Source organism: Camponotus floridanus, unplaced genomic scaffold, assembly GCF_003227725.1.
Source record: "Camponotus floridanus strain SB8 unplaced genomic scaffold, Cflo_v7.5 scaffold79, whole genome shotgun sequence".
Classification (NCBI taxonomy): Eukaryota; Metazoa; Arthropoda; class Insecta; order Hymenoptera; family Formicidae; genus Camponotus; species Camponotus floridanus.
Window position 1 is genome coordinate 193,476 of NW_020229848.1, and position 23,388 is coordinate 216,863.

At 31.0% G+C, this 23,388-nt stretch overlaps 4 protein-coding genes across 8 annotated transcripts; 3 read left to right on the top strand and 1 right to left on the bottom strand.

Annotated features, from left to right (window-relative positions):
- Positions 1-549: 549 nt before the first annotated feature.
- LOC105257560 (atypical kinase COQ8B, mitochondrial) lies at positions 550-5,077 on the top strand. 2 transcript variants are annotated; one of them, XM_025414188.1, is made up of 13 exons: positions 550-579; positions 694-770; positions 1,182-1,375; positions 1,453-1,968; positions 2,053-2,272; positions 3,238-3,362; positions 3,445-3,529; positions 3,602-3,717; positions 3,807-3,969; positions 4,042-4,244; positions 4,467-4,619; positions 4,684-4,784; positions 4,856-5,077. In XM_025414188.1, exons 1-13 carry the CDS (start codon positions 572-574, stop codon positions 5,028-5,030), a joined length of 2,136 nt encoding a protein of 711 aa, XP_025269973.1. In that variant the 5' UTR covers positions 550-571; the 3' UTR covers positions 5,031-5,077. The 2 variants fall into 2 exon arrangements, with proteins under 2 accessions (XP_025269973.1, XP_011266567.1); XM_011268265.2 differs by lacking the exons at positions 550-579; positions 694-770 and having other exon boundaries at positions 1,182-1,364.
- Positions 5,078-6,156: 1,079 nt separating this feature from the next.
- On the top strand, positions 6,157-7,524 carry LOC105257557 (mitotic spindle assembly checkpoint protein MAD2B). The gene is made up of 4 exons (XM_011268261.2): positions 6,157-6,438; positions 6,558-6,855; positions 6,935-7,236; positions 7,396-7,524. The coding sequence occupies exons 1-3, from the start codon at positions 6,420-6,422 to the stop codon at positions 7,233-7,235; spliced, it is 618 nt and encodes a 205-aa protein (XP_011266563.1). The 5' UTR covers positions 6,157-6,419; the 3' UTR covers position 7,236; positions 7,396-7,524.
- On the bottom strand, positions 7,210-8,977 carry LOC105257559 (REM2- and Rab-like small GTPase 1). Its single transcript, XM_011268262.2, has 5 exons — positions 8,735-8,977; positions 8,511-8,662; positions 8,175-8,440; positions 7,620-7,756; positions 7,210-7,542 (listed from the first exon to the last, which is right to left on the bottom strand). The coding sequence occupies exons 2-5, from the start codon at positions 8,605-8,607 to the stop codon at positions 7,335-7,337; spliced, it is 708 nt and encodes a 235-aa protein (XP_011266564.1). The 5' UTR covers positions 8,608-8,662; positions 8,735-8,977; the 3' UTR covers positions 7,210-7,334.
- A 222-nt stretch (positions 8,978-9,199) lies between these two features.
- On the top strand, positions 9,200-15,848 carry LOC105257555 (heterogeneous nuclear ribonucleoprotein U). 4 transcript variants are annotated; one of them, XM_011268258.3, is made up of 11 exons: positions 9,202-9,496; positions 10,233-10,664; positions 10,743-11,158; positions 11,451-11,643; positions 11,728-12,452; positions 12,532-12,657; positions 12,754-12,922; positions 14,547-14,783; positions 14,862-15,117; positions 15,219-15,498; positions 15,690-15,842. In XM_011268258.3, the coding sequence occupies exons 1-11, from the start codon at positions 9,331-9,333 to the stop codon at positions 15,759-15,761; spliced, it is 3,072 nt and encodes a 1,023-aa protein (XP_011266560.1). In that variant the 5' UTR covers positions 9,202-9,330; the 3' UTR covers positions 15,762-15,842. The 4 variants fall into 4 exon arrangements, with proteins under 4 accessions (XP_011266557.1, XP_011266560.1, XP_011266558.1 ...); XM_011268255.3 differs by having other exon boundaries at positions 9,200-9,496; positions 10,233-11,158; XM_011268256.3 differs by having other exon boundaries at positions 10,233-11,158; positions 15,219-15,557; positions 15,690-15,848.
- The last annotated feature ends 7,540 nt before the right edge of the window (positions 15,849-23,388 follow it).

Sequence of the window (23,388 nt, forward strand, 5' to 3'; positions counted from 1 at the left end):
ATGTATATATACATATATATACATTACACATGGCGAAGGTATTTAGTAAAATTTCTGTAATTTTCCTAAATAGTTTTACGTATATATAAATAATTTATATATATATGAATAAAAAGAGAATATATACATATAAATGATTTATAATATATACAAAATAAAAGGTGCGGATGAAAATAAAAATGTATGTAAGCAAATAAAAGAATTTTTGAAATTTGTCTCGTTTAGTCATGTGTTGTTATTTTATATTGGTATAATATATATATCATATATTTTAAAATACTGAATTTTTAGTATTTATTTATTTAGTATTTATTTATTTTTAGTATTTATTTAGTATTTATTTTTAGTGTTTATTTAGGATTTATTTTTATTTCGACGATCAAGTTATGACGGATGTTTATTACGTAATTAAATATTAATTAATAATAAAAAAGTAATAAAATTAATAATAAACAATTAATAATAAAAAAGGTGAAAGTTGTTACAAAAGAGAGGATTTTAAATTTACCGCGCTGACAAGGTGAAGGCGCATGCGCATGCGACACGTGATGTAACAGAGAACAGAAAGTATATGCATGTGTATGCGAAAAATTATCGCTTTATTTATAGAAATTATTTTTATATTGGTATAATATATATCATATATTTTAAAATACTGAATTTTTAGTATTTATTTAATATTTATTTTTATAGACAATTTCTACAGAATTACGTTAATCCTCTCTCAATCCTCGTCCAGCTGTTTTGCTGTTTCACAACAAAAAGAGAAAGTGAGATATTTATAGTATTTTTTTCTAATTATTATAATAATTTCTAATTATAATAATAATTTTCTAATTATTATATATAATATATTATATATAATAATATATTATTATATATATAATAATTTTCCAATTATTATTATAATATTATTATGTGACGTTGTCAAAAGTACAAATCAAGTTACTTGTGAATTGTATGATATATTGAATTGACAATTAGGTCCACAAAATAAATTGAAAAAATTAGAGGATGGCTATTTAGGACTTTTAAGTACGCAGAAATTAAAAGGCAGTAACAAACTTTTGATTCCAAAATTGAAAATGATTACACAGACGTTTCATCATTTCATATTTTTTCGATTGTCAAAAGTTGTCATATGTTGTATTATAGTGAAAAAGTTTATCGTTATCTTACAGAAATGCCTCGGTCGAGAGTTTCCGATTTACTTGGTGTACTTAAGGGGGCACAGAGTGTGACGAATGCTCTGATAAAACATCAGGAGGATGCGATCAAGCACAAAATCACACATTCCAGTTTAAAGAATTTACCTGAAAAGTACATGCAAGCTGTAAGAAAAAGACTGAGCGACATAGATCCAAGTAAGCTCTCTGTAAGTCCCTTGAATAAAAGCAACGTCTCAATCTCTTATGTTTTATTAAAATCTCTTGTGATGTTTGTTTTGAATAGAAACAAGGAGCAAAGGATTTTAAAGAAATAACTGAGCGTATGGGTGTGGTTGAAGAAGGTGTTAGACAATATGTTAAGATAATAGCTGGTTTGAACATGAAAAATGATGATTATACTATCAAGGCGGCGAAATTGCATGTATATGACACTGCAAAAGATCCAAAAGAGTTGCCCCTTGATAAAGATGTCGCTTTGCCAAAATATAACGATAACAAATTCACAATTGAGAAGTCTTCGCAAGATGTACAAAATACAACATGGAAATATATGACGGTAAAGGAAAAGATTGAGACCATTGCCACTTTGGATAAAGAGATACCTCAAATAGAACTCTCTGATAAAGATAAGGAAATTTTAAGGAAATTGGAATTGGAACACGAAAAAAATATTAAAAATAAAGTTGTCAGTTCCACTTCACCCTCTACAATTAATACATCTGAAGAAGAATCTGTAAACGTTCAAACGGAGCTTAAGGAAAGGCCAAAGGCTAAATTATCAGTTAAGCCAAAACAACTTGTAAATATCAAAATTTTTAATTAAATCACATATTTATTCATATTCAATTCTTATGAATATCCTATTGCTTAATTTACATTATAGTTATCATCTACTGCCAAAGAAAGAAAAGTTCCTGCTACAAGATTACAAAGAATGGTAAGTTTTGGTACCCTGGGCCTTGGTCTTGGTATTGGTACTGTCGCAGAATATTCACGGAGAACATTAGGTTTGAAGGAGCAAAGTGTTGGGGATACAATTGATAGCATGTTCCTCACTAAAGCTAATGCGGAAAGAATAGTCTCGACATTATGTAAAGTCAGAGGTAAGATTTGCAAAAGTGCCACATATCTATACAGGGTATCCCATTTTACAAGTTCCACCCACATAACTTTTTTAATTTTGATTGTAGAAAAAAATGTTTCAGACAAAAGTTATACGGCTTGAAGGGGGACATAAGATGGTGTCATTAGTTTGACGTTGAAGAGTCGCCTGAAGGTCACGTGAAGGTCACATCCAACTTTTTGAACGGGACACCCTATATGTTTTTACATATTCTTATAGTTCATCTCGAGAGCTTTCCAAAACACTATAATTAAGTTAGTTTTCATTAAGTACTTTCCGAGTTATGAGGCTTGAAATCATTTCTTAATTTTACATAAACCGTAAAATATCTAGTAAAATATTCATTTTTCGATTATCCTATCTTTTATGTACAAAATAATGAGAAGAATCAATTGGTGTAAAGAAAATACATAATTGTTTCGAAGAAAAAATATGGAATTGTTAATTGCAAATTATATATTTTTTGTTCGAAACAATTATGTGTTTTCTTTACACCAATTGATTCCTCATTATTTTGTACATAAAAGTATTAAGGTAGGATAATCGAAAAATGAATATTTTACTAGATATTTTACGATTTATGTAAAATTAAGAAATGATTTCAAGCTTTATAACTCGGAAAGTACTTAATGAAAAGTATCTTAATTATAGTGTTTTGGAAAGCTCTCGAGATGAACTATAAGAATATGCAAAAGCATATAGGGTATCCCATTTAAAAAGTTGGATGTAATCTTCACAAGACCTTCAGGTGACTTTTCAATGTCAAATTAATGACACCATCTTATGTCCCCCTTCAAGCCATACAACTTTTGTCTGAAAGATTTTTTTCTACAATCAAAATTTAAAAAGTTATGAGGGTGGAACTTTTAAAATGGGACACCCTGTATAAGATATTACTATTTGGGATATTTAGGATATTATTATTTCATTTTACCAAAATTACAGGTGCAGCTTTAAAAATTGGCCAAATATTGAGTATCCAAGACAATACTATTATAAGCCCCGAATTGCAGAAAGTCTTTGAAAGAGTCAGACAAAGTGCTGATTTTATGCCCACGTGGCAAGTAGAGGTAAAAATAATAATAAATATTGATACATATCAAAAAAGAATTTATCATTCTACATAATATTGATTATTAAAATTATTTCTAGAAAGTTTTAGGTAGCGAACTTGGACACGATTGGAGGAGTAAACTTGCATTCTTTGAGGAGAAACCATTTGCAGCAGCATCCATTGGTACATAAACGTTCTTTCCTTTCATGTAATTTCGATTAAAAGTTTCTTTAATAATCATATGATATACTTTAGGACAAGTGCATCATGGTAAATTATTGGATAAGCAAGATGTAGCGATAAAGATTCAGTATCCAGGTGTGGCTGTGGGTATTCAAAGTGATATTGAGAATTTAGTAGGCATAATGAAGGTACAAATATTTCAAATAATTTGAAATCATGTGAGAACACTGTTTAAATAACATATATCTTATAAATATCAAATATTTATGTATTTCAGGTTTGGAATATGTTTCCAGAAGGAATGTTTATAGACAATGTAGTGGAAGTTGCGAAACGGGAACTTGCGTGGGAAGTAGATTATATAAGAGAAGCAGAATGTGCAAAAAAATACAAGGAATTAATGATGCCTTACCCAGAATATTATGTGCCTATAGTAATAGGTATTGAATAAAAATAACACAAAATATAATTAACGAGATATTACAGGTTTGGATACATTGTTGAATTTCTAGATGATCTTTCTACAAAGCAAGTATTCACGACAGAGATGATAGAAGGTATACCTGTTGATAAATGTGTAGATATGAATGTTCAGATTAGAGAACATATAAGCGAGCTGATTATGCGTCTGACTCTAAAAGAATTATTCGAATTTCGATTTATGCAGACTGACCCAAATTGGTCCAATTTCTTCTACAATATTAATACAAAACAGGTAATGTATACAAAATAATTATATAATTGTAATTTTGTAATTTTTATCAACAATGAAGAGATTTCATAACATTTTTATTGTAAATAAATTTTTTATATATAAATGTTAAATATTCTGATTTTTTATTCTACAAATTTTCTAAGATAATATTAAAAATCCTGAATAAGAAAATAAATAAAAATAAATAAAAATTCATTTGTTCTAATGAATTTATTTTTGCAGTTAATTTTATTGGATTTTGGGGCATGTAGGGCATACGAAAAGGCATTTATGGACAAATATATAGAAGTTATCAATGCTGCAAGTGAGGGAAATCGCAATAAGGTCCTACAATTGTCTCGAGAAATGAAATTTCTTACTGGATACGAGTCCAAGGTATCTTATAAATCAGACACAATCTAATATCCTAAAATATATACGACACAATTTATATTCGCAGATTATGGAAAATGCTCACGTGGACGCAGTCATGATCCTTGGACAAATATTTGACAATAATCATGAGTATTATGATTTTGGAGGACAAGATGTGACAAAACGGTATGTGTGTCTCACATTTCCATATTTCAATTAATATCTGGAAATAAAATAACAATTGCATATGTATGCAGGATCCAGGTTCTAGTACCAACCATAATACATCACAGACTTTGTCCGCCTCCTGAGGAGATATATAGTTTGCACAGAAAATTATCAGGGATATTTTTGTTATGCGCAAAACTTGGAGTCAGGATCAAATGTCGCGATATGTTTCGGGACATCTATGCTAATTACAAGTTTGGTTGATATGTTAGTATTGATATTATAACAAAATACATATAAAATGCCCAGATATTTTTACAAGTATATATAAATATATATATAAATATATATATATATATATATATATTTATTTATTTATTTATATACACTTGTGTGTATATATGTGTATGTTTTTTAATAAAATTACGAACAATTCTTACTTTAATAAATAATAAAGAATTTAATAATTCATAATATATACTTGTAAACACAGATGACATGATTATTAATTACGGCGATATATTGCCCTCCTAAAAAATGTGCAGTTGGTTGATTTTTTAAAAGAAAATTTTATGTACAAGCTATATTCTAGTAAAAAAAAATCTCAATTTCCTAGAAAATTTTAAGAATTTGTCTTAATTTAAATTTATGAACAATTCTAAAGAAATGTAAGATTTATTTAGGATTTTTAATATTATTTTAGAAAATTTGTAGAATAAAAAATCAATATTTAACATTTATATATAAAAAATTCATTTACAATAAAAATATTATGAAATCTCTTCATTCCTTTTCTAAAGATTTTTGAAAAGCGTGTCAATTTATTATCAATTCGTTCAATAAAAAATCTTAAAATTTGCTGAGAAAATTTTAGAATTTTTGTAGACAATCTAAAAATTTTTATGAAAAATTCTCTAAATAATTTTCATAAGAAGTTTCATCTCTTTGCCTATATTAAATACATTATTTATATACTGGGTGTCAGGGCAATCTTTTCCCAAAAAAAGCTCTTAAAGCTTACTTCGAGAGCTTTTCAAAACACTATAATATAACACTATAAATATTTTTTTCACTGAGTACTTTTCGAGGCTAGAAATAATCTCTTAATTTTACATAAACCATAAAATATCTAGTAAAATATTCATTTTTCGATTATCTTACCTTAATACTTTTATGTACAAAATAATGAGAGGAATCAATTGGTGTAAAAAAAAACATATAATTGTTTCGAAGAAAAAATATGTAATTTGCAATTAACAATTATATTTTTTTTTTTCGAAACAATTATGGCGTTTTCTTTACATCAATTGATTTCTCTCATTATTTTGTACATAAAAGTATTATGGTGAGATAATCGAAAAATGAATATTTTACTAGATATTTTTTTTTTACGTAAAAATTGAGAAATTATTTCAAACCTTATAACTCGAAAACACCCTGTATATGCGCGCACTGCGCATGCGCGAGACACCTGATCTGCTTGTAAACACGGCTCATGTCACACACGTGAATGAAAAATACACATAAATATAATTTATAAAATATGTAAATAAAATATAATTATATATGTAAATAAAATATAATTTTATGTACATAAATATAATTTCATGAAGAGGCAACGTATGTGACAGTTATCTTCAACATTATTGTAAGATGTCTCAGGACAAGATAGGTACATTTTCGTGATCCATCATAATATCTCTGCTTCGAATAATACACCTGCAATATTTGTAGGGGACAAGTTTTGTCTTGTGCAATCTTGTAAAGATATAAAAAAAAATTTAATTACAGTTGGCATTGACATTCTCCTGGAATTTCTGGAAGTAGCATTCAATCACATACTATTTTTCCGAAAGATCTATCCTGAGGAAATTTTCGTTAAGAGAAAAATATATGGAATTACAGTTTACGTATCGGAACATCCAGAATTGAATGAATACCTGTCAAATGTATTAAACTCAGTCAAAGAATTAATAAAGGAGGACGAAAATAGTGTTAAAACCATCAATCTTACTTTTTACAATGGAAACAAGCTAGCAATAGAGAAATTTGTCTTTGATATCGTTAAGCTGCAAGCAGAGTTTACAGAGTATGTTGAACAATTGAGAAGTGTTTTCTCGAGAAACCTCATTTTTTTAGCTATATATTAATCCCTTTTTCATTTTAAGGAAAGATCCATATTATTTAAAAACAGAAGAAGCATTGAAGACAATCTGTTTAAAACTATCAATGTGCAACACATACTTGAAACCTCTCCCTGATGGTTCAACATTCTCTGTTGAAATTCAGACAAATGAAACTGCACATATTATTTTAAGCGAGAATCCAAAATGCGAGGATTTTCCATGGATTATTGAAGATGATGCAGTAGAGATGACCAATAAAAATTTATTGCCGCTAAAAGATATTAAAACTGACTGTTTAAACTTACAGATGTATGTGATTGAGGACACGGCAAATAAAACCTAAGGTTTGAGCAGAAATCTGCACAACTAATCTACATGTTTCTTCTTATTATTTTTATTTCGCATAAAACGTAGGAAAATGTCTCCAGTCTATTTGCAGTTATCACGACTGTCCCATCAGTTTGGATATAAACTCTTTATCTCTGTTCCATAAAATGTTACAGATAGCGTTCAATTGATAAGAGCAATCAAACATCTCGGATCTTATTGATGATTTACTGGCATCAATTTTGATGACTTTAACTTTCCATTTGTCTTCAAACTCCTTGATTTGTGCGTCGTCTATCACACAGCTTGACCAAGGTTTGAACCTGAAAGAAATGTTTGAATAAGATTATTGAAAACTTTTATACCAATCAAACGATATAAAACCATAGCTGCATATCACTTTGTGCCAATCACTATATTTGCTGGTTTCTCTTTTGTCGCAGTCATTGTATTCATCAGATATGGAATGTCATTGAAGCTCGATGCATCATCAAAGGAAAACACAGAGCACATTGCATCAACTTTGTCTTTGCATGCCTGGGAAAAAAAATGTTTCCACATCTTACATTACTTTTTTTGATCAGTATAAATAATTATTTTAATAATAATTTTAAATATGTATAAATAATTATTTTAATAATAATTCTAAATATGTATAAATAATTACTTTAATAATAATTTTAAATATGTATAAATAATTATTTTAATAATAATTTTAAATATGTATAAATAATTATTTTAATAATAATTTTAAATATGCATAAATAATTATTTTAATAATAATTTTAAATATGCATAAATAATTATTTTAATAATAATTTTAAATATGTATAAATAATTATTTTAATAATTTTAAATATGTATAAATAATTATTTTAATAATTTTAGATATGTATAAATAATTATTTTAATAATAATTTTAATAATTTAAAAAAATTATTGCTTTGTTACATACCGACAAAATATGACTGTATTTTTTAATACTGTTTTCTGACGTGTCCCAAAATTGTAGCTTAATCAGGACAATTTTATCCCAGATCTTTACGGGCCAAAAAACGTTTGTCTTTCTTATGCCATTGGTTTCTGTATAATTGTTGGATTCCAAAGTGCCTGCAAGTTTTCCTACCACCGAGGTCTTTCCCACGCCGGATCTACCTATCATAAAGATCTTGTAAGTGACCTCCTCGATGGAGGTGGGTAACGATGGTCTCTCCAAAATACCTGAAATAAACAGAGCAATTCTTAGATCAAGTGTGCATTTTTTATCAAGTTTATCAAGTATAACTAGTACCATAGAATCTTCTCTTCTTGGAAGAATTTACATAGAAATGATGGACCAGGGATTCTCCTTCCGCTGAAGCTAACCAGTTCATATTAATAGCACTCATCTCTCCTCTTTACTACAGAATAAAGAGATAATCAGATGTACTCGGGGAACGCAATCTGTAACCAAATATATCTTACTCGTGTAATTTTACATTATTTAAAAAATCAATCAAATCGATACATCCTTACCCAAATTATCGACTGCGCATGGAACATCGATCCTCAACAAGACCCAAGCGAGGCAACGAACCAATTGGAAACCTACGTGAAAAATTCCTCTCGCGAGTGCCCATTTTTCCCTCTTTTTCTCTCCATATTCTGAAAATTTTTAAAAAACCCTGCGAAAAAAACGTCAAAATTAATTAATGCGAGCCGAACGTAAAAAAAAAGAAGCAACGAAAACCAAAGGAAAATCATCCGCCAACCGCAAAAGCCACCGTGCGTCTCTTTGAAATTCGCAGGAGCGGCGCGCGGGCCAGCCAATGGGCGCGCGTCCCGCCTTAGCGCCGGCCAATGGGCGCGCGCGCCGCGCTCGCTCGCGAATAAGACGGCGCGCGCGATTGGCCGCGCGGGCGGCGTCGCCCCGCCAGCGCCGTGCGGCCGGCCAATGGGCGCGCCGCGCGCTTCGTAACGACGTGTTTGCGACCGAGCCGCCATATTGTGTACGCAGCGCGGGTCGGTGGCGCGTGTATATGGGTCTTTCGTGAGGATCTTCTCTCACGCGTCCAACGGCAGGGGTGCATGAATCTGCGTACCTGGCTAACCGGACACTTCGCGCGCGTACAATGGATCCGTCGAAATTGAAAGTGGTGGAGCTGCGGGCCGCGCTGGCCGAGCGCGGTCTCGACACCAAGGGCAACAAGCCAGTGCTCGTCGAGCGGCTACGCAAGGCGCTGGAGGAGGAGGAGGAGAAGGAGGAGACCGCGACGACGACGACGACGACGCAGGATTGTGAGTTGCATCTGTCAGCTACGGAGCCCTTCCATCCCTCGGTCCTATCACGTTTACGTATCGTTTTCTATCTCTTGTAACATGGACCGGTCACACCATTCTACCTCTTGTAACATGGACCGGTAGCACGTTCTCGTAATAAATTTTTCCCTGATGATTGCACCGCGTATTGTCTTCCTGCGTATGTCTATAACGCTAAAATATAGCCGACAGGGGTATGATTAGCGTCTTGAAATTATACTGAAAAGTATTCTTTTATTTTTACAGGGTGTCCCGGACTTAACCAATCAGTCGTTAATGGTAGATTCCTGAGGTCATTTGGAAACGGAAATCTTAATACCAAAATGTTGAGGAAGCTGTAGTTTCGGCGCTACAAAAGATTAAAGATCACCAATCGGAGCGTTTTGTTCTCCTGCACTCAATAATATAGTGTATAATATCAATAGAGTGTATAATATCGATAGAGGGATCAGTAGAGTACATAATATCGATAGAGGGATCAATATAAAATAAAAAATAAGATTCTGCAGTGAGCGCGGTTGTGTCTTTGATGCGACAGTAGTCAGTAGTTTGAACATTTTTGAAGTCTTCCTCAACATTTTGGCATTAAAATTTTCGTTTCCGAATCATCTGCTGTTAACAGCTGATTCGTTAAATCTGCGATACCCTGTATATCCAAATATAGCATAACGTGTAATTTTTAAATTTCTGAAATTTTTTTATACATTTATCACAGATGATCAGGAGAGAGCTTTGTATGCAGAGAATACAAGTGAGAAAGAGTCACAGGAGACAATTGCGGAAGCCACACGATCTTCGCAACCACCGAGGACGCCTAGCAGAGCGTCTAGAAGTTCCTCCATGGTGACTCCTACAAAAGTTTCTACAAGAAACGCATCGAGGACAGCTACAACTCCAAATTCTTCAAAGCAATCTACTCCGAGTAAACTTCAGTACATTGAGAAAACGTGTGAGACGTTGCCGACAATATCAGAATCTACTTCTGAGGAACATGTAGTACAACACGAAGGAATATCAAAATGGTCTCCTGAAAAGTCTGACGAGAAACAAGAGGACAACGCATCAAATATTATTCAGAATAAGATTCATTCGCCATTATCTGTAAAATCTCAGGAAGAAGAAGCTAAACATGTTAATGTTTTAGAAGGTAATAAGTACGAAGCAAATATTCTCCAAGTACCTGTGACAGAATCGTCTGAAAAAGCTAGTACAATTGAATGTGTAGATCAATTTTCTATACCTCAAGAGGAGCAAGAAGCAAAACAATCTAGTATAGATGAAGTTCACCAAGTTCAGCAAGAAACAACAAGCCTGGAGGAGAAAGCAGAAGTTAAGGAAGATATTGATGCCGATAAAGTGCAAGATATTCCCGAAAGGGATATCGACAATAAAAGCTCGGTTGAAAAAGAGAATGTGTGTTATGTAGACGATGCATGTAATGTTAAGAATACTGTAAACATTCCAGAAGTTGAACAACAACATGTGATATCTGATCAGGTGGACAAAACAAATAATGTCGAGTTAAAAGATGAAGAAAAGATTATTAATGACAATTATGCAGTACAAGATGAAACAATGGATGTTTCAGTTAATATAGAAGACGTAGATGAGAAAACGGATAATATTCCACAAAATGAACAGGTATATAATCTATAATTTTTTTTATGTAGTTATTTTTTGTACATTTACTATAGCATCTATATTTAATATAATATATATTTAATATAATATAAATGTATTTAATATAATATATTTAATATTTAATATAATATTATATAATTAAATAATTATTATAATAATTAAATATTCTATAATTAATTATGTAATTAAATTAATATAATATAATATATTTAATATAATATAATAATATTTAATATAATATAGAATCTATGACTATTTTTTAATTATTTACTTATCTATATTTACAAAAAAGATTACAGAAATGTCTGAAAAAGAGCAAGACGATGCAAGCAAGATGAATATAGAAGAATCAAACCAAAAAGAATACAATGACAGGAAAAGGAAGAGATCTCCTAGCCCAGCAGAAGCCCAGCAGACATCTCCTGTATCACAGAAAGGAGAAGATGAACCAGATTTTGATGAATCAGCCATGATCTTATCTTGGTGTAAGTCTTTAGAAATACTGTACATGTTTTTAGATCACCGATTCTTATTTAAATGTATGTACAATATTGTGTTTTTGCTTTTAGATGATTCCGACTTGAATTTGATCATCAACAAAGAAGGATTTCTCTCCGCCACACCTATGCATAATGGTGATTTCTGCCACATATGGGCTGGCGCAAGAGCATCTCACGGTTTTATAAATGGGAAAGTATACTATGAAGCCAAGATTACATCTTCCGTCACAAAAGACGAGAAGTACGTCCTCAGAATCGGTTGGTCGGTTCCCTTCACGTCCATGCAACTTGGCGAGGAGAGACTGAGTTACGCGTATACAAGTGCTGGGCAAAAGGGCACCGACAAGAAGTTCACGGATTATGGCTCGCGATTCGACAAGGACGACGTAGTGGGATGCTACCTCGACATGACGCCCGAGAACACCGTAGAATTATTTTATACAGTGAATGGCAAAGATCTCGGATCCGCGTTTAGCATCTCTAAAGAGGAGCTCGGCGACAGACCGTTGTTCCCACATATTCTCAGCAAAAATTGTACGTTCGTCTGCAATTTCGGACAGGAACAGGAGGGATGGTGCGAACAAATTCCGGATTACACTTTAGTAGGCAATGTAGAATCAAAGGACAGAATCGCCGGTCCGCGTAGACCGGACGTAAAAGCGGAATGCGAGGTGATCATGATGTGTGGCTTGCCTGCGGCGGGAAAGACCACCTGGGCGAGGAAGCACGCGACCGAGCATCCAGATAAATTGTATAATATCTTAGCGCTTCGCAACTTGATCGAGAAAACAGGAGTGAATATCTGCAAAATATAATTATAAAGTTATATTTATAATATATCATCAATTGTAATATTTTATTATTTTTTTTTAGGACATTGCTTTATCAGATCAAGAAAAGACTTGTCGGCGAGAAGTTATTATTGATAAGTGCAATCGTGCGCTCGATCAACTGATCGACGTGGCAAATGGCAGAAGACGTAATTATATACTAGACCAGGTATGAAAGACTGTACATGTTTGTGAATTAGACTGGTAAATTTAAATATATCTCTTGTAACGATATCTTGTGATTTTTGGACATTTTGTGTTGCAGAAGAGCAACGTGTATTCTTCTGTGCAAAGGCGCAAAATACGAACATTCTGCGAGTATCAGCGGAAAGCGGTCGTTGTCCTACCAACGGATGAGGAATACAATCAACGTTTATCTGCACATGGTGCAATTGAAGGAAATGTCTCAGAGTCTGATCTTAAAGAGATGAAAGGTATATTTCTTGGCACTGTATTTAAAAATATAGGGTGTTTCAAAAAAGTAAAAACATTTTCTTTAAAAAACATTTTCTTAAATCGGGTGTGCTCTATCGAATGGTGATATTTTCAACTTCTGGTTCTGGCTGGAAATAGATGATTCAAACCGGGAGTGCATTTTTTTAAATGGAACCCCCTATTTTTCATTGCATATTCTTGTAGCTTACCACGTTTTTAAGAAAAAATATAAAATTGTTAATTGCAAATTACATATTTTTTCTTAAAAACAACTGTATGTTTTCTTTACACCAATTGATTCCTCTCATTATTTTGTACACAAAAATATCAAGGTAAGATAATCGAAAAATGAATATTTTACAAGATATTTTATGGTTTATGAAAATTAAGAAATGATTTCAAGCCTCATAACTCGAAAAGTACTTCATGGAAAAATAATTTATTATAGTGTTTTGGAAAGCTCTCGAGGTAAGCTACAAGAATATGTAATAAAAAATATGGGATTCCATTAAAAAAATGCACTTCTGATCTGAATTCCCTATTTCCGGCCGGAACCAGAAGTTGAAAATATCACCATTCGATAGAGCGCATCTGATATATAAAAAAAATGTTTTTACTTTTTTTAAATAATCACTTCTCTAGTTTTTAAATGAATGATATGAGTGATCTGAAACACCCTGTATATGGAGTGAGGAAAAAATATGGAAATCTCTAAATTTTTCGAAAACTATGCATTTTAAAAACAAATGTTTGAGACAAAAGTTGTAGGGTTTCAAGTAATGCATTACATAGCAACATCAGTATGATCTTGAAGAGTGTTATCAAAATCACATGAAGGTCATCTTCAATTTCTTAAATGTAAATCCCCATTTCTCATTGTATATTCTTATAGCTTACTTCGAGAGCTTTTCAAAACACTATAATAAAGTTGTTTTTTCATTGAGTACTTTTCGAGTTGTGAGGTTCGAAATTATTTCTTAATTTTACATAAACCATAAAATATATATCTAGCAAGATATTCATTTTTCGATTATCTTAATACTTTTATGTACAAAATAATGAGAAGAATCAATTGGTGTAAAGAAAACACATAGTTGTTTCTAAGAAAAAATATGTAATTTGCAATTAACAATTTCATATTTTTTCTTAGAAACAACTGTATGTTTTCTTTACACCAATTGATTCCTCTCATTATTTTGTACATAAAAGTATTAAGGTAAGATAATCGAAAAATGAATATTTTACGGTTTATGTAAAATTAAGAAATGATTTCACGCCTCATAACTCGAAAAGTACTTCATGGAAAAATAATTTATTATAGTGTTTTGGAAAGCTCTCGAAGTAAGCTACAAGAATATGCAATGAAAAATAGGGAATTCCATTGAAAAAAATGCACTTCCGGTCTGAATCGCCTATTTCCGGCCGGAACCAGAAATTGAAAATATCACCATTCAATAGAGCGCATCCGATTTATAAAGAAAATATTTTTACTTTTTTGAAATAACCACTTCTCTAGTTTTTAAATGGGTGGTACGGTGGTCTGAAACACCCTGTATAATTGACTGAAATCAATATAGATGTATTATTTGCAAATAATGTTTAATTAAAATGTCATTATTATAGCAAATTTCACTGCACCTTTGGTGGGAGAGATTTTTGATGAAGTGGAATGGATCGGACTTAACGAGGAGGAGGGCAAGAAGCTCATTGAGAAATACAACAAGGAGGGTAAGGAGGCTGGATTTAGTCAGCAACCGTCAGCGACAAAACGACCTCGTCTTGACAAGACTGAGGTCAGTAGCAGAGAAATGCGCGATTCACGAAACAGTCGAGATACGCGAGATCATCGAAGAAATAATTGTGAGTACATATTATTATATTCACGATTGCTCATTATAAACTGTACATGATATTATATTACTTGTATACCTATTTAAGATCAAGACAGAGGTCGCAATCAACCTTGGCGTGGTCCTAATATGGGAGGTTGGAGAGGAGAGAGACCGCAAAGAGGTGGATATATGAGGCACACTGGTGGCTACGGACCCCCTCATACCCCATGGAGACTACGAGGCCGAGGTGGACCCGCGATGATACGAGGAGTCGATAGAAGAGTCGGCAGTGTTGACAGGAGATTAGGAAATGATAGAAACCGATCCGTCGCACCCAGGCAAGGAGGTTGGGGTTCTATGAGGTAATTATGACGATTATTATTTGTTGATATGATGACTCGAGCATTTCTCAAAATGAGTGGCCTGATGAATCATTTTTAAAACACTTGCATTGATTTTTCAGCGGAAGTTATCAAGGATCACAGCAATCCAGTTGGGGTCAACAGGACAATTGGTCGAGTAGTCAAACCCAGGGTAATTGGAATCAACCAAGTAGTTGGGGTCAGCAACAATGGGCAGGCGGTTGGAAAGGATACGGTCAAAGTTCATACAGCCAAGCGGGATACAATCAACAGGGATACGGCAATGGTAATTGGAACAACTGGAATCAGCAGTATTACAACAACCAGTATTGGGGCCAGCAACAACAGAGTGGTCAAACCACTGCGGCTGGCAGCCAAGCTGTAAGCAAACAATAATCCACCATCGTAAAATCTTACCGAGAATGGAAACTGAATGTAAGGTATAAACTTATAGAATGCTGTTTCTCGTAAATACTGAAAGTTTCAATTCTAAGTAATATTTAGTCATAACTGATAGTGTTTTTTTTTTTTGTAATAATATACATTTTACAAATACGTACGTATATTTGCAGGAGATTACAAGTGAAATGGTTGCACCGACTTCTGCCAGTATAGGAGCAGGATATAGCTATTCGCAACAATAACAAAATCTTGAATTGTCCGCTCACAAAATACTGCAATCATTACGCAAGTCTCATTCACATAAATAGATAAAAGAATTGACGTCACGATTATATATATATATATATATATATATATATATATATATATATATATTATATATATATATACACATATATACACATATACATACACATATACATACACATCACGATATTGACGAGTGTTTAAATTTTTTTATGCGATATAAACTCATACAGGGTGAAGAAAAAGTATGGGAATCCCTCAATTTTTCGAAAACTATGCATTTTAGAAACAAATGTTTCAGACAAAAGTTGTAAAGTTTCAAGTAATGCATTATGTAGCAATATGAGTATAACCTTGAATAGCACCGTCAAGGTCACATAAAAATCACTTTGAATTTTTTAAATGGAACCTCCTACTTTTTATTATATATTCTTGTAGCTTGTTTCAAGAGCTTTCCAAAACACTATAATAAAATATTTTTTCAGTGAGTACTTTTCAAGTTATAAGGCTCGAAATAATTTCTTAATTTTACATAAACTATAAACAATAAAATATTTTTTCTTCAAAACTATGTTTTTTCTTTACAATTGATTATTCACATTATCTTATACATAAAAGTATGAAGGTGAGATAATAAAAAAATGAATATTTTATTACAAAAATACTCAACGAAAAAACACTTTAATATAGTGTTTTGGAAAGCTCTTGAAACAAGTTATAAGAATGTGTAATAAAAAATAGGGGGTTCCATTTAAAAAATTCGAACTGATTTTTATGTGACCTTGACGGTGTTGTTCAAGGTCATACTGATATTGCCACATAATGCGTTACTTGAAACCGTACAACTTTCGTCTGAAACATTTGTTTCTAAAATGCATAGTTTTCGAAAAATTTAAAGGTTTCCATATTTTGTCCTCACCCTGTATATAGAATTACGTTACACATTGATATAATATTGGACATACTGCGCTTTTGCTAAAAATTCTTTCATCCCTCGTGCACAAAAATATCACTATTATGAAGAAAACTTTCTCACGTGTGAGAAATTATTTTGAAAGAAATTATAACATAGCGAGTATACTTTGGAAGATCCTCACCGGAAACACAGGTCTAATAATCTAAGTGCATTAAAACGATAATGTAACGTTCGCGATAAGAAAGAGAGACAACTTTTTATCGTATCTTTCTCAAGGAATCGTAAAAAGAGGAGTAGGAGAAAGAGGAAGAGTACTACGTATGGGTACAAACTATATGGAAGTAGCATTAAAAGTCGATGAAGAGAGAAAGAAAAAATGACAATTATCCTCAAGAAGGTCTTGTAAATATGTACAGATCTAAAGTAAAAAGGAATCGTGCAAAAAACAAATTATCGATCTATTTATACACTAAATATATATGCAGCGAATTTGGTTCAATGGACACTAGTGAATATTGGAGATTGTTATACACGAATCGACATGAGACACGCATGTATGTACCCAGTACGTTATTATGAATGCTTTCCCACACGAAAGTTGGCGCATTCTGTCGTCAATATTTCAGAGTTCATAAGATATTAGACGTTTCATCAGTCCTCATGTTTCTACACCTGAACAAATTGGTGTATGACAAGCTTTTTAATCTTTACACGCCAAGTGCTGCATCCAACCAAATTCGCTAATAGTGAATCTTTATATAGTGCCCTTTTAGAAACAGAGAGAAAAATAATGCAAGGGAAAAAAAAATATATATATATATATATTGTATACCTTTATCTTTCTATAAATCACCGACAATGTATGAGAAAAAGAAGATATATTGTGGCACAAATAAATTATTCTTTAACACACATTTTATACATGCAGATCTTTCATTGCACAAGACGACACACGGAACAAGATCTCTCTTGCTACGATAATTAACTTCGTTTTATTAAGTAACTCCAGATGTTTGTATTGTATCCTCTTACACGATAATACTTTTCTTCAATACGATTTTTATCTACATGTATAAGTATGGTTATATGCTCTTTTTTTTTTTTAATGACGAAAATGAAATCTTATACGAAAATCTAATTTTATTCATTGGCTTCATCCAACAGCTATCGATAGTGCATTTGTTACCCTACGTACTTCCTCTACTAAGATACAATTTAATTTCCTTCAACATCCTCTTGAGAATACAAAGAGCGAACACTTGATTAATTTCTATCTCAACTGCATCTTGTGTATGTGGACGATATATTTTTATATAAATATGATATATAAATATCATTTATATATTTATAAACAATGTTTATCAACGTCCATCCTGAGAATATAAAAGCGTGAATCGACTGTTCATATTCACACATATAGATTAACAATCGGTGAATGGAGCATTAAACGATTTAGGAAGAAAGTAAGTGCGGCCAGACATCTGTATGTGTAACGCAAAGCCTTTTATTATGTCGATCGGAAGCGGATATTTGAGCAGAAATAATCTTGCGAACAAAACAGAAGTGAATAATTTTTCATAAATTTGTTCAACTGTAGGAGAGAGAGAGATCCTTTTTTACGTTCGAAGAATGATCGTCTTATATTAGCTCATTTTTTTCCCTCCATATATATTGTACAGTGTGTACATTGTACACTGTCTCATTAGCTCGTACAATACAATGTCTCATTAGCTCGTTCTTTTTTTTTTCTTTTTTTTTTTTTTAATCTCCGTACATGTTGTACAGTGTGTGATGTTCCGAGCTAAAGTACTTCTGTGTGAACTCGAAAATAATTTAACAATTAAGAATAACGATACGCAAAGTTCTAGATATAATAATTAAAAAAGAAACACGATAGAGAGAGAGAGAGAGAGAGAGGTGAACTATTTTTTAAGAAATAATCAAGAACCCTATATTTAATCTACACGTAGTATATGCTAGTACCTCTGTGTTACCACATAAGCGAAGAAGAAAATAAGGCCCGCGATGTTCGCGTAGGCCGCATTATGTAACGATGATAATCAGTTAGCAATTTTTTTCTATATGACGGAAAATAAAAAAAATCAATAATAATAATCTATGTAAACTCTTAATTGTTGACACAAAATGTACAAACTTATTCGTAAAAATAAAAAGGTTCTATTTATTTCGGCCTCTCACCCGCATCTTACATTCATAAGTAATCTCCTAGCGAACACCAAGCTTATACAGGGTGTTTTAGACCACCTTTATCACCCATTTAAAAACTAGAGAAGTGGTTATTTCAAAAAACTAAAAATATTTTCTTTATAAATCGAGTGCACTCCATCGAATGGTGATATTTTCAATTTCTGGTTCCGGCCGGAAATAGGCGATTCAGACCGGAAGTGCATTTTTTTTAAATGGAACCCTTATTTTTTATTACATATTCTTGTAACTTATCTCGAGAACTTTCCAAAACACTATAATAAATTATTTTTCCATTAAGTATTTTTCGAATTATGAGGCTTGAAGTCATTTCTTAATTTTACATAAACTATAAAATATTTTGTAAAATATTCATTTTTCGATGATCTTACCTACATACTTTTATGTACAAAATAATGAGAGGAATCAATTGGTGTAAAGAAAACATACAGTTGTTTTTAAGAAAAAATATGTAATTTGCAATTAACAATTTCATATTTTTTCTTAAAAACAACTTTACGTTTTCTTTACACCAATTGATTCCTCTCATTATTTTGTACATAAAAGTATTAAGATAAGATAAGAAAAATGAATATCTTGCTAGATATATATTTTATGATTTATGTAAAATTAAGAAATTATTTCAAGCCTCACAGCTCGAAAAGTACTGAATGAAAAAACACTTTATTATAGTGTTTTGAAAAGCTCTCGAAGTAAGCTATAAGAATATACGATGAGAAATGGGGGTTTACATTTAAGAAATTGAAGATGATCTTCATGTGACTTTGATAACACTCTTCAAGGTCATGTTGCTATGTAAGCTCTGCAAGCTGATGTTGCTATGTAATGTATTACTTGAAACCCTACAACTTTTGTCTCAAACATTTGTTTCTAAAATGCATAGTTGTCGGAAAATTTAGAGATTTCCATACTTTTTCCTCACTCTATATACAGGGTGTTTCAGACCACCCGTATCGTTTAAAAACTAGAGAAGTGATTATTTCAAAAAAGTAAAAACATTTTCTTTATAAATCGAGTGCGCTCTATCGAATGGAATTTTCAATTTTTGATTCCGGCCGGAAATAGCTGATTTCAGACCGGAAGTGCATTTTTTTAAATGGAACCACCTATTGTTCGTTGCATATTCTTGTAGCTTACCTCGAGAACTTTCCAAAACACTATAATAAAGTGTTTTTTCATTGAGTACTTTTCGAGTTGTGAGGCATGAAATCATTTCTTAATTTTGCATAAACCATAAAATATCTAGTAAAATATTCATTTTTCGATTATTTTAACTTAATACTTTATGTACAAAATAATTAAGAGGAATCAATTGGTGTAAAGAAAACATACAGTTATTTCTAAGAAAAAATATGAAATTGTTAATTGCAAATTACATATTTTTTCTTAGAAACAACTATATGTTTTTTTTACACCAATTGATTCCTCTCATTATTTTATACATAAAAGTATGAAAGTAAAATAATCGAAAAATGAATATTTTAGAAGATATTTTATGATTTATGTAAAATTAAGAAATGATTTCAAGCCTCATAACTCGAAAAGTACTCAATGAAAAAACACTTTATTACAGTATTTTGGAAAGCTCTCGAGGTAAGCTACAAGAATATGCAATGAAAAATAGGGGGTTCCGTTTAAAAAAATGCACTTCCGGTCTAAATCGCCTATTTCCGGCTGGAATCAGAAGTTGAGAATATCATCATTCGATGTAGCGCACCCGATTTATAAAGAAAATGATTTTACTTTTTTGAAATAACCACTTCTCTAGTTTTTAAATGGGTGATCTGGAACACCCTGTATAATTGTTATTTACTATTGTTTTATAGAATGTATTACTATTGTTTTATAGATGATGAAATGCTTGTACAACACACATGGATCCAATATTATCAAAACCCATTAAATTGATACAAGTGTGAGAAGAATAAAGTGTGGCGCACTTATCTAAGGAAACTTTTTTTTTCATGTGTATTTGTGTTCATCAGAATACAATACAATAGTCTGTACATGCACTACATTAGTTGAAAGCTTGTCGCAACAATTGTTTCTTTTTCTGATTTTTTTTTATTATATCTATATGTGTTATAATGATGTTAATCATATGAGGAAACCCAGGAGGCACAAAAATCATTACAATATTCATCGTTACGAATTAATAATTAATCCGAAAAAATATCGCTCTGATGCATCACGTTATTTATATTGCTTCGATATATGTATACACATATGATGATTAATGCAAGATTGCTTAATGATGAAATATGCGAAGCAGCGATTAAAATAATTCAAGAAATAAACGTAAGACGAAAGATATATTTCTAGACGTGACAAAATAATAATTGCATCTCACCGATTTTTTCAGTGCGAAAATACAATAATCCCTTTATTGCAAAACAACAATTTATATTATAATCGGTTTCTCGTTAAACCTTGTCAATAACATAAATTAATAAAATTATAATCGAATATATAATATATATATATATTTTTTTTCGCTCGCATATTTACAAGTTGGGCATATAATATTTTTTTTTATATATTATGATGTATGAAATGTTCGATAATAATGATAACATAAATTTATGCGTCATAATATATATATATATATATATATATATATATATATATATATAAATAACATGACTTTAATAAAAATACTCGATTAGAAATCATTGTTACACATGCTGCTAATAATTGTTAATGCCATTATTACATAGTTGACAGAAGACTTGTTCACTTACCGATGTTACTTTTAAAAACGCTAATATTTGAATACGTAAAGTACATAAAAATGTAGAATTTAAATAATAATAATAATAATTAAATAATAAATATATAATTTGTAAAACACAATTTTAAATCGTAATTACTATTATTATACTCGTAATTATTATTATTTAAATTCTACATAAAAATGTAGAATTTAAATAATAATAATAATAATAATTAAATAATAAATATATAATTTGTAAAACACAATTTTAATTATTAAAAATATATTCGTACATGATAATAAAGACGTGCCTCGAATAAATTGTATTCAAATAAAATTGCCAATATACCTTTCGATATCAATACGATACAAATAGAAGTTGCATTTCGCTTTGTTCTTGAGGAATAAAAATGGCGTAAGAATAATCGAGCAAGATGCAACTGTATGTCATGGATAGTATTATGGCAATGACATTCCGTTTGACATATTCCTTGCGAGTTACTCATCAAAATCGACATAAAGTTGAATCTCAGCTTACGTAGAAGGCCAGCTTCAAATCTTTTTTTTTTTTATTTTTGAATTACACAATATAATAAATATATTTCGATAATCCACTCATTATTAACATACCAAAGCTAGATTACTGTAAAAAAAAAAATATATATATATGTATATATGTTTAAATAAAATAAATATCTCTGTTAATTTTTTTCGGGGAAAAAATTAATAATAATAATAACAAAAATTAATAATATTACTTTTGATATATTTTCGTTTTACATAAAAATAAAAACATAATATACTAAAATGTTTCCAAAAATAAATCCAATGTACACATAATATAATATATGCAATATATGTATATGTAATTTATAAGAGAAAGAAAAAAATTCATATAAAAAAATTCCTATTCGCGCCACAATATAATATAATATGTATCATATTGTGTAATGCAATAATAAATATAAAATCCTGAATACATATGTACAATTTTGGAATTACTGCGACTTGCTCGTCGTGCGATTTCCGCTATTCTCTCGATATATATCAATAAATTAAATACATTATAGTAAGAATTCTTCCCTGTAAAGTGAAGAAAGTATATATTACACACACTTGACTCAAATATAATGCATCGAGATTATGAAAAATATAATATTACCTCTGTGCAATGAAGCATTATAGACTGCATATGTAAATACGCACGCTCAAATACTCGCAATATCCGCACACATGGCATTTATATCGATGTAACATCTATTCTTTCGATCATCCTTGATTCTAGGTAACATGTAATTTGTACACATTTAGCTATGTTAACTCTATGAAAAGAATGTACAAATGATTTTCTATACAAGTTTGCGAAATTCGCAATTATGTTAGTACAATAGCCCAACTGTCGAAAGAGTTTCGTTTTCTTTATCGACTTCTCTCTCGTTGAATATTCTAATTATAGCAAAATGAGTACAGTCTACCTAGTTTGAAGTACCTACAAATTTGCTTACAATATAATTTCTAACGTTTTTATAAATCAGTATTTTTTTACTATTAAAAAATCAAGAGGAAAAAGGAGAGAAATACATCTTAAAATAGAAAATTAAATCAAATAGTAACATTAATTAAAAAATTAAAAATTGGCAAGATCCAAGGCGCGGTTGGAGCGCAAGAAAGAAAACACTTTTTTTTTCTTTTAATATTATTAGTGTATTTTAAAATATTCGTATATTTATATCGTATAGTTATTATAAGTATTTATAATATTTTAAAT

Bases quoted from the DNA above. Each gene is read 5' to 3' on its own strand.
- LOC105257560 (XM_025414188.1), top strand. The intron at 771-1,181 runs GTGAGATATTTA...GTTATCTTACAG, and splicing joins TTTCACAACAAAAAGAGAAA to AAATGCCTCGGTCGAGAGTT. The intron at 4,620-4,683 runs GTATCTTATAAA...TTATATTCGCAG, and splicing joins TTACTGGATACGAGTCCAAG to ATTATGGAAAATGCTCACGT.
- LOC105257555 (XM_011268255.3), top strand. From the start codon at position 9,331: ATGGATCCGTCGAAATTGAAAGTGGTGGAGCTGCGGGCCGCGCTGGCC. The intron at 12,453-12,531 runs GTGAATATCTGC...ATTTTTTTTTAG, and splicing joins ACTTGATCGAGAAAACAGGA to GACATTGCTTTATCAGATCA. The intron at 15,118-15,218 runs GTAATTATGACG...TTGATTTTTCAG, and splicing joins GGAGGTTGGGGTTCTATGAG to CGGAAGTTATCAAGGATCAC.
- LOC105257559 (XM_011268262.2), bottom strand. From the start codon at position 8,607: ATGAGTGCTATTAATATGAACTGGTTAGCTTCAGCGGAAGGAGAATCC. The intron at 8,441-8,510 runs GTACTAGTTATA...TGTTTATTTCAG, and splicing joins CAAGAAGAGAAGATTCTATG to GTATTTTGGAGAGACCATCG. The intron at 7,757-8,174 runs GTATGTAACAAA...TTTTTTTCCCAG, and splicing joins AATACAGTCATATTTTGTCG to GCATGCAAAGACAAAGTTGA.
- LOC105257557 (XM_011268261.2), top strand. The intron at 6,856-6,934 runs GTATGTTGAACA...TTTCATTTTAAG, and splicing joins CTGCAAGCAGAGTTTACAGA to GAAAGATCCATATTATTTAA.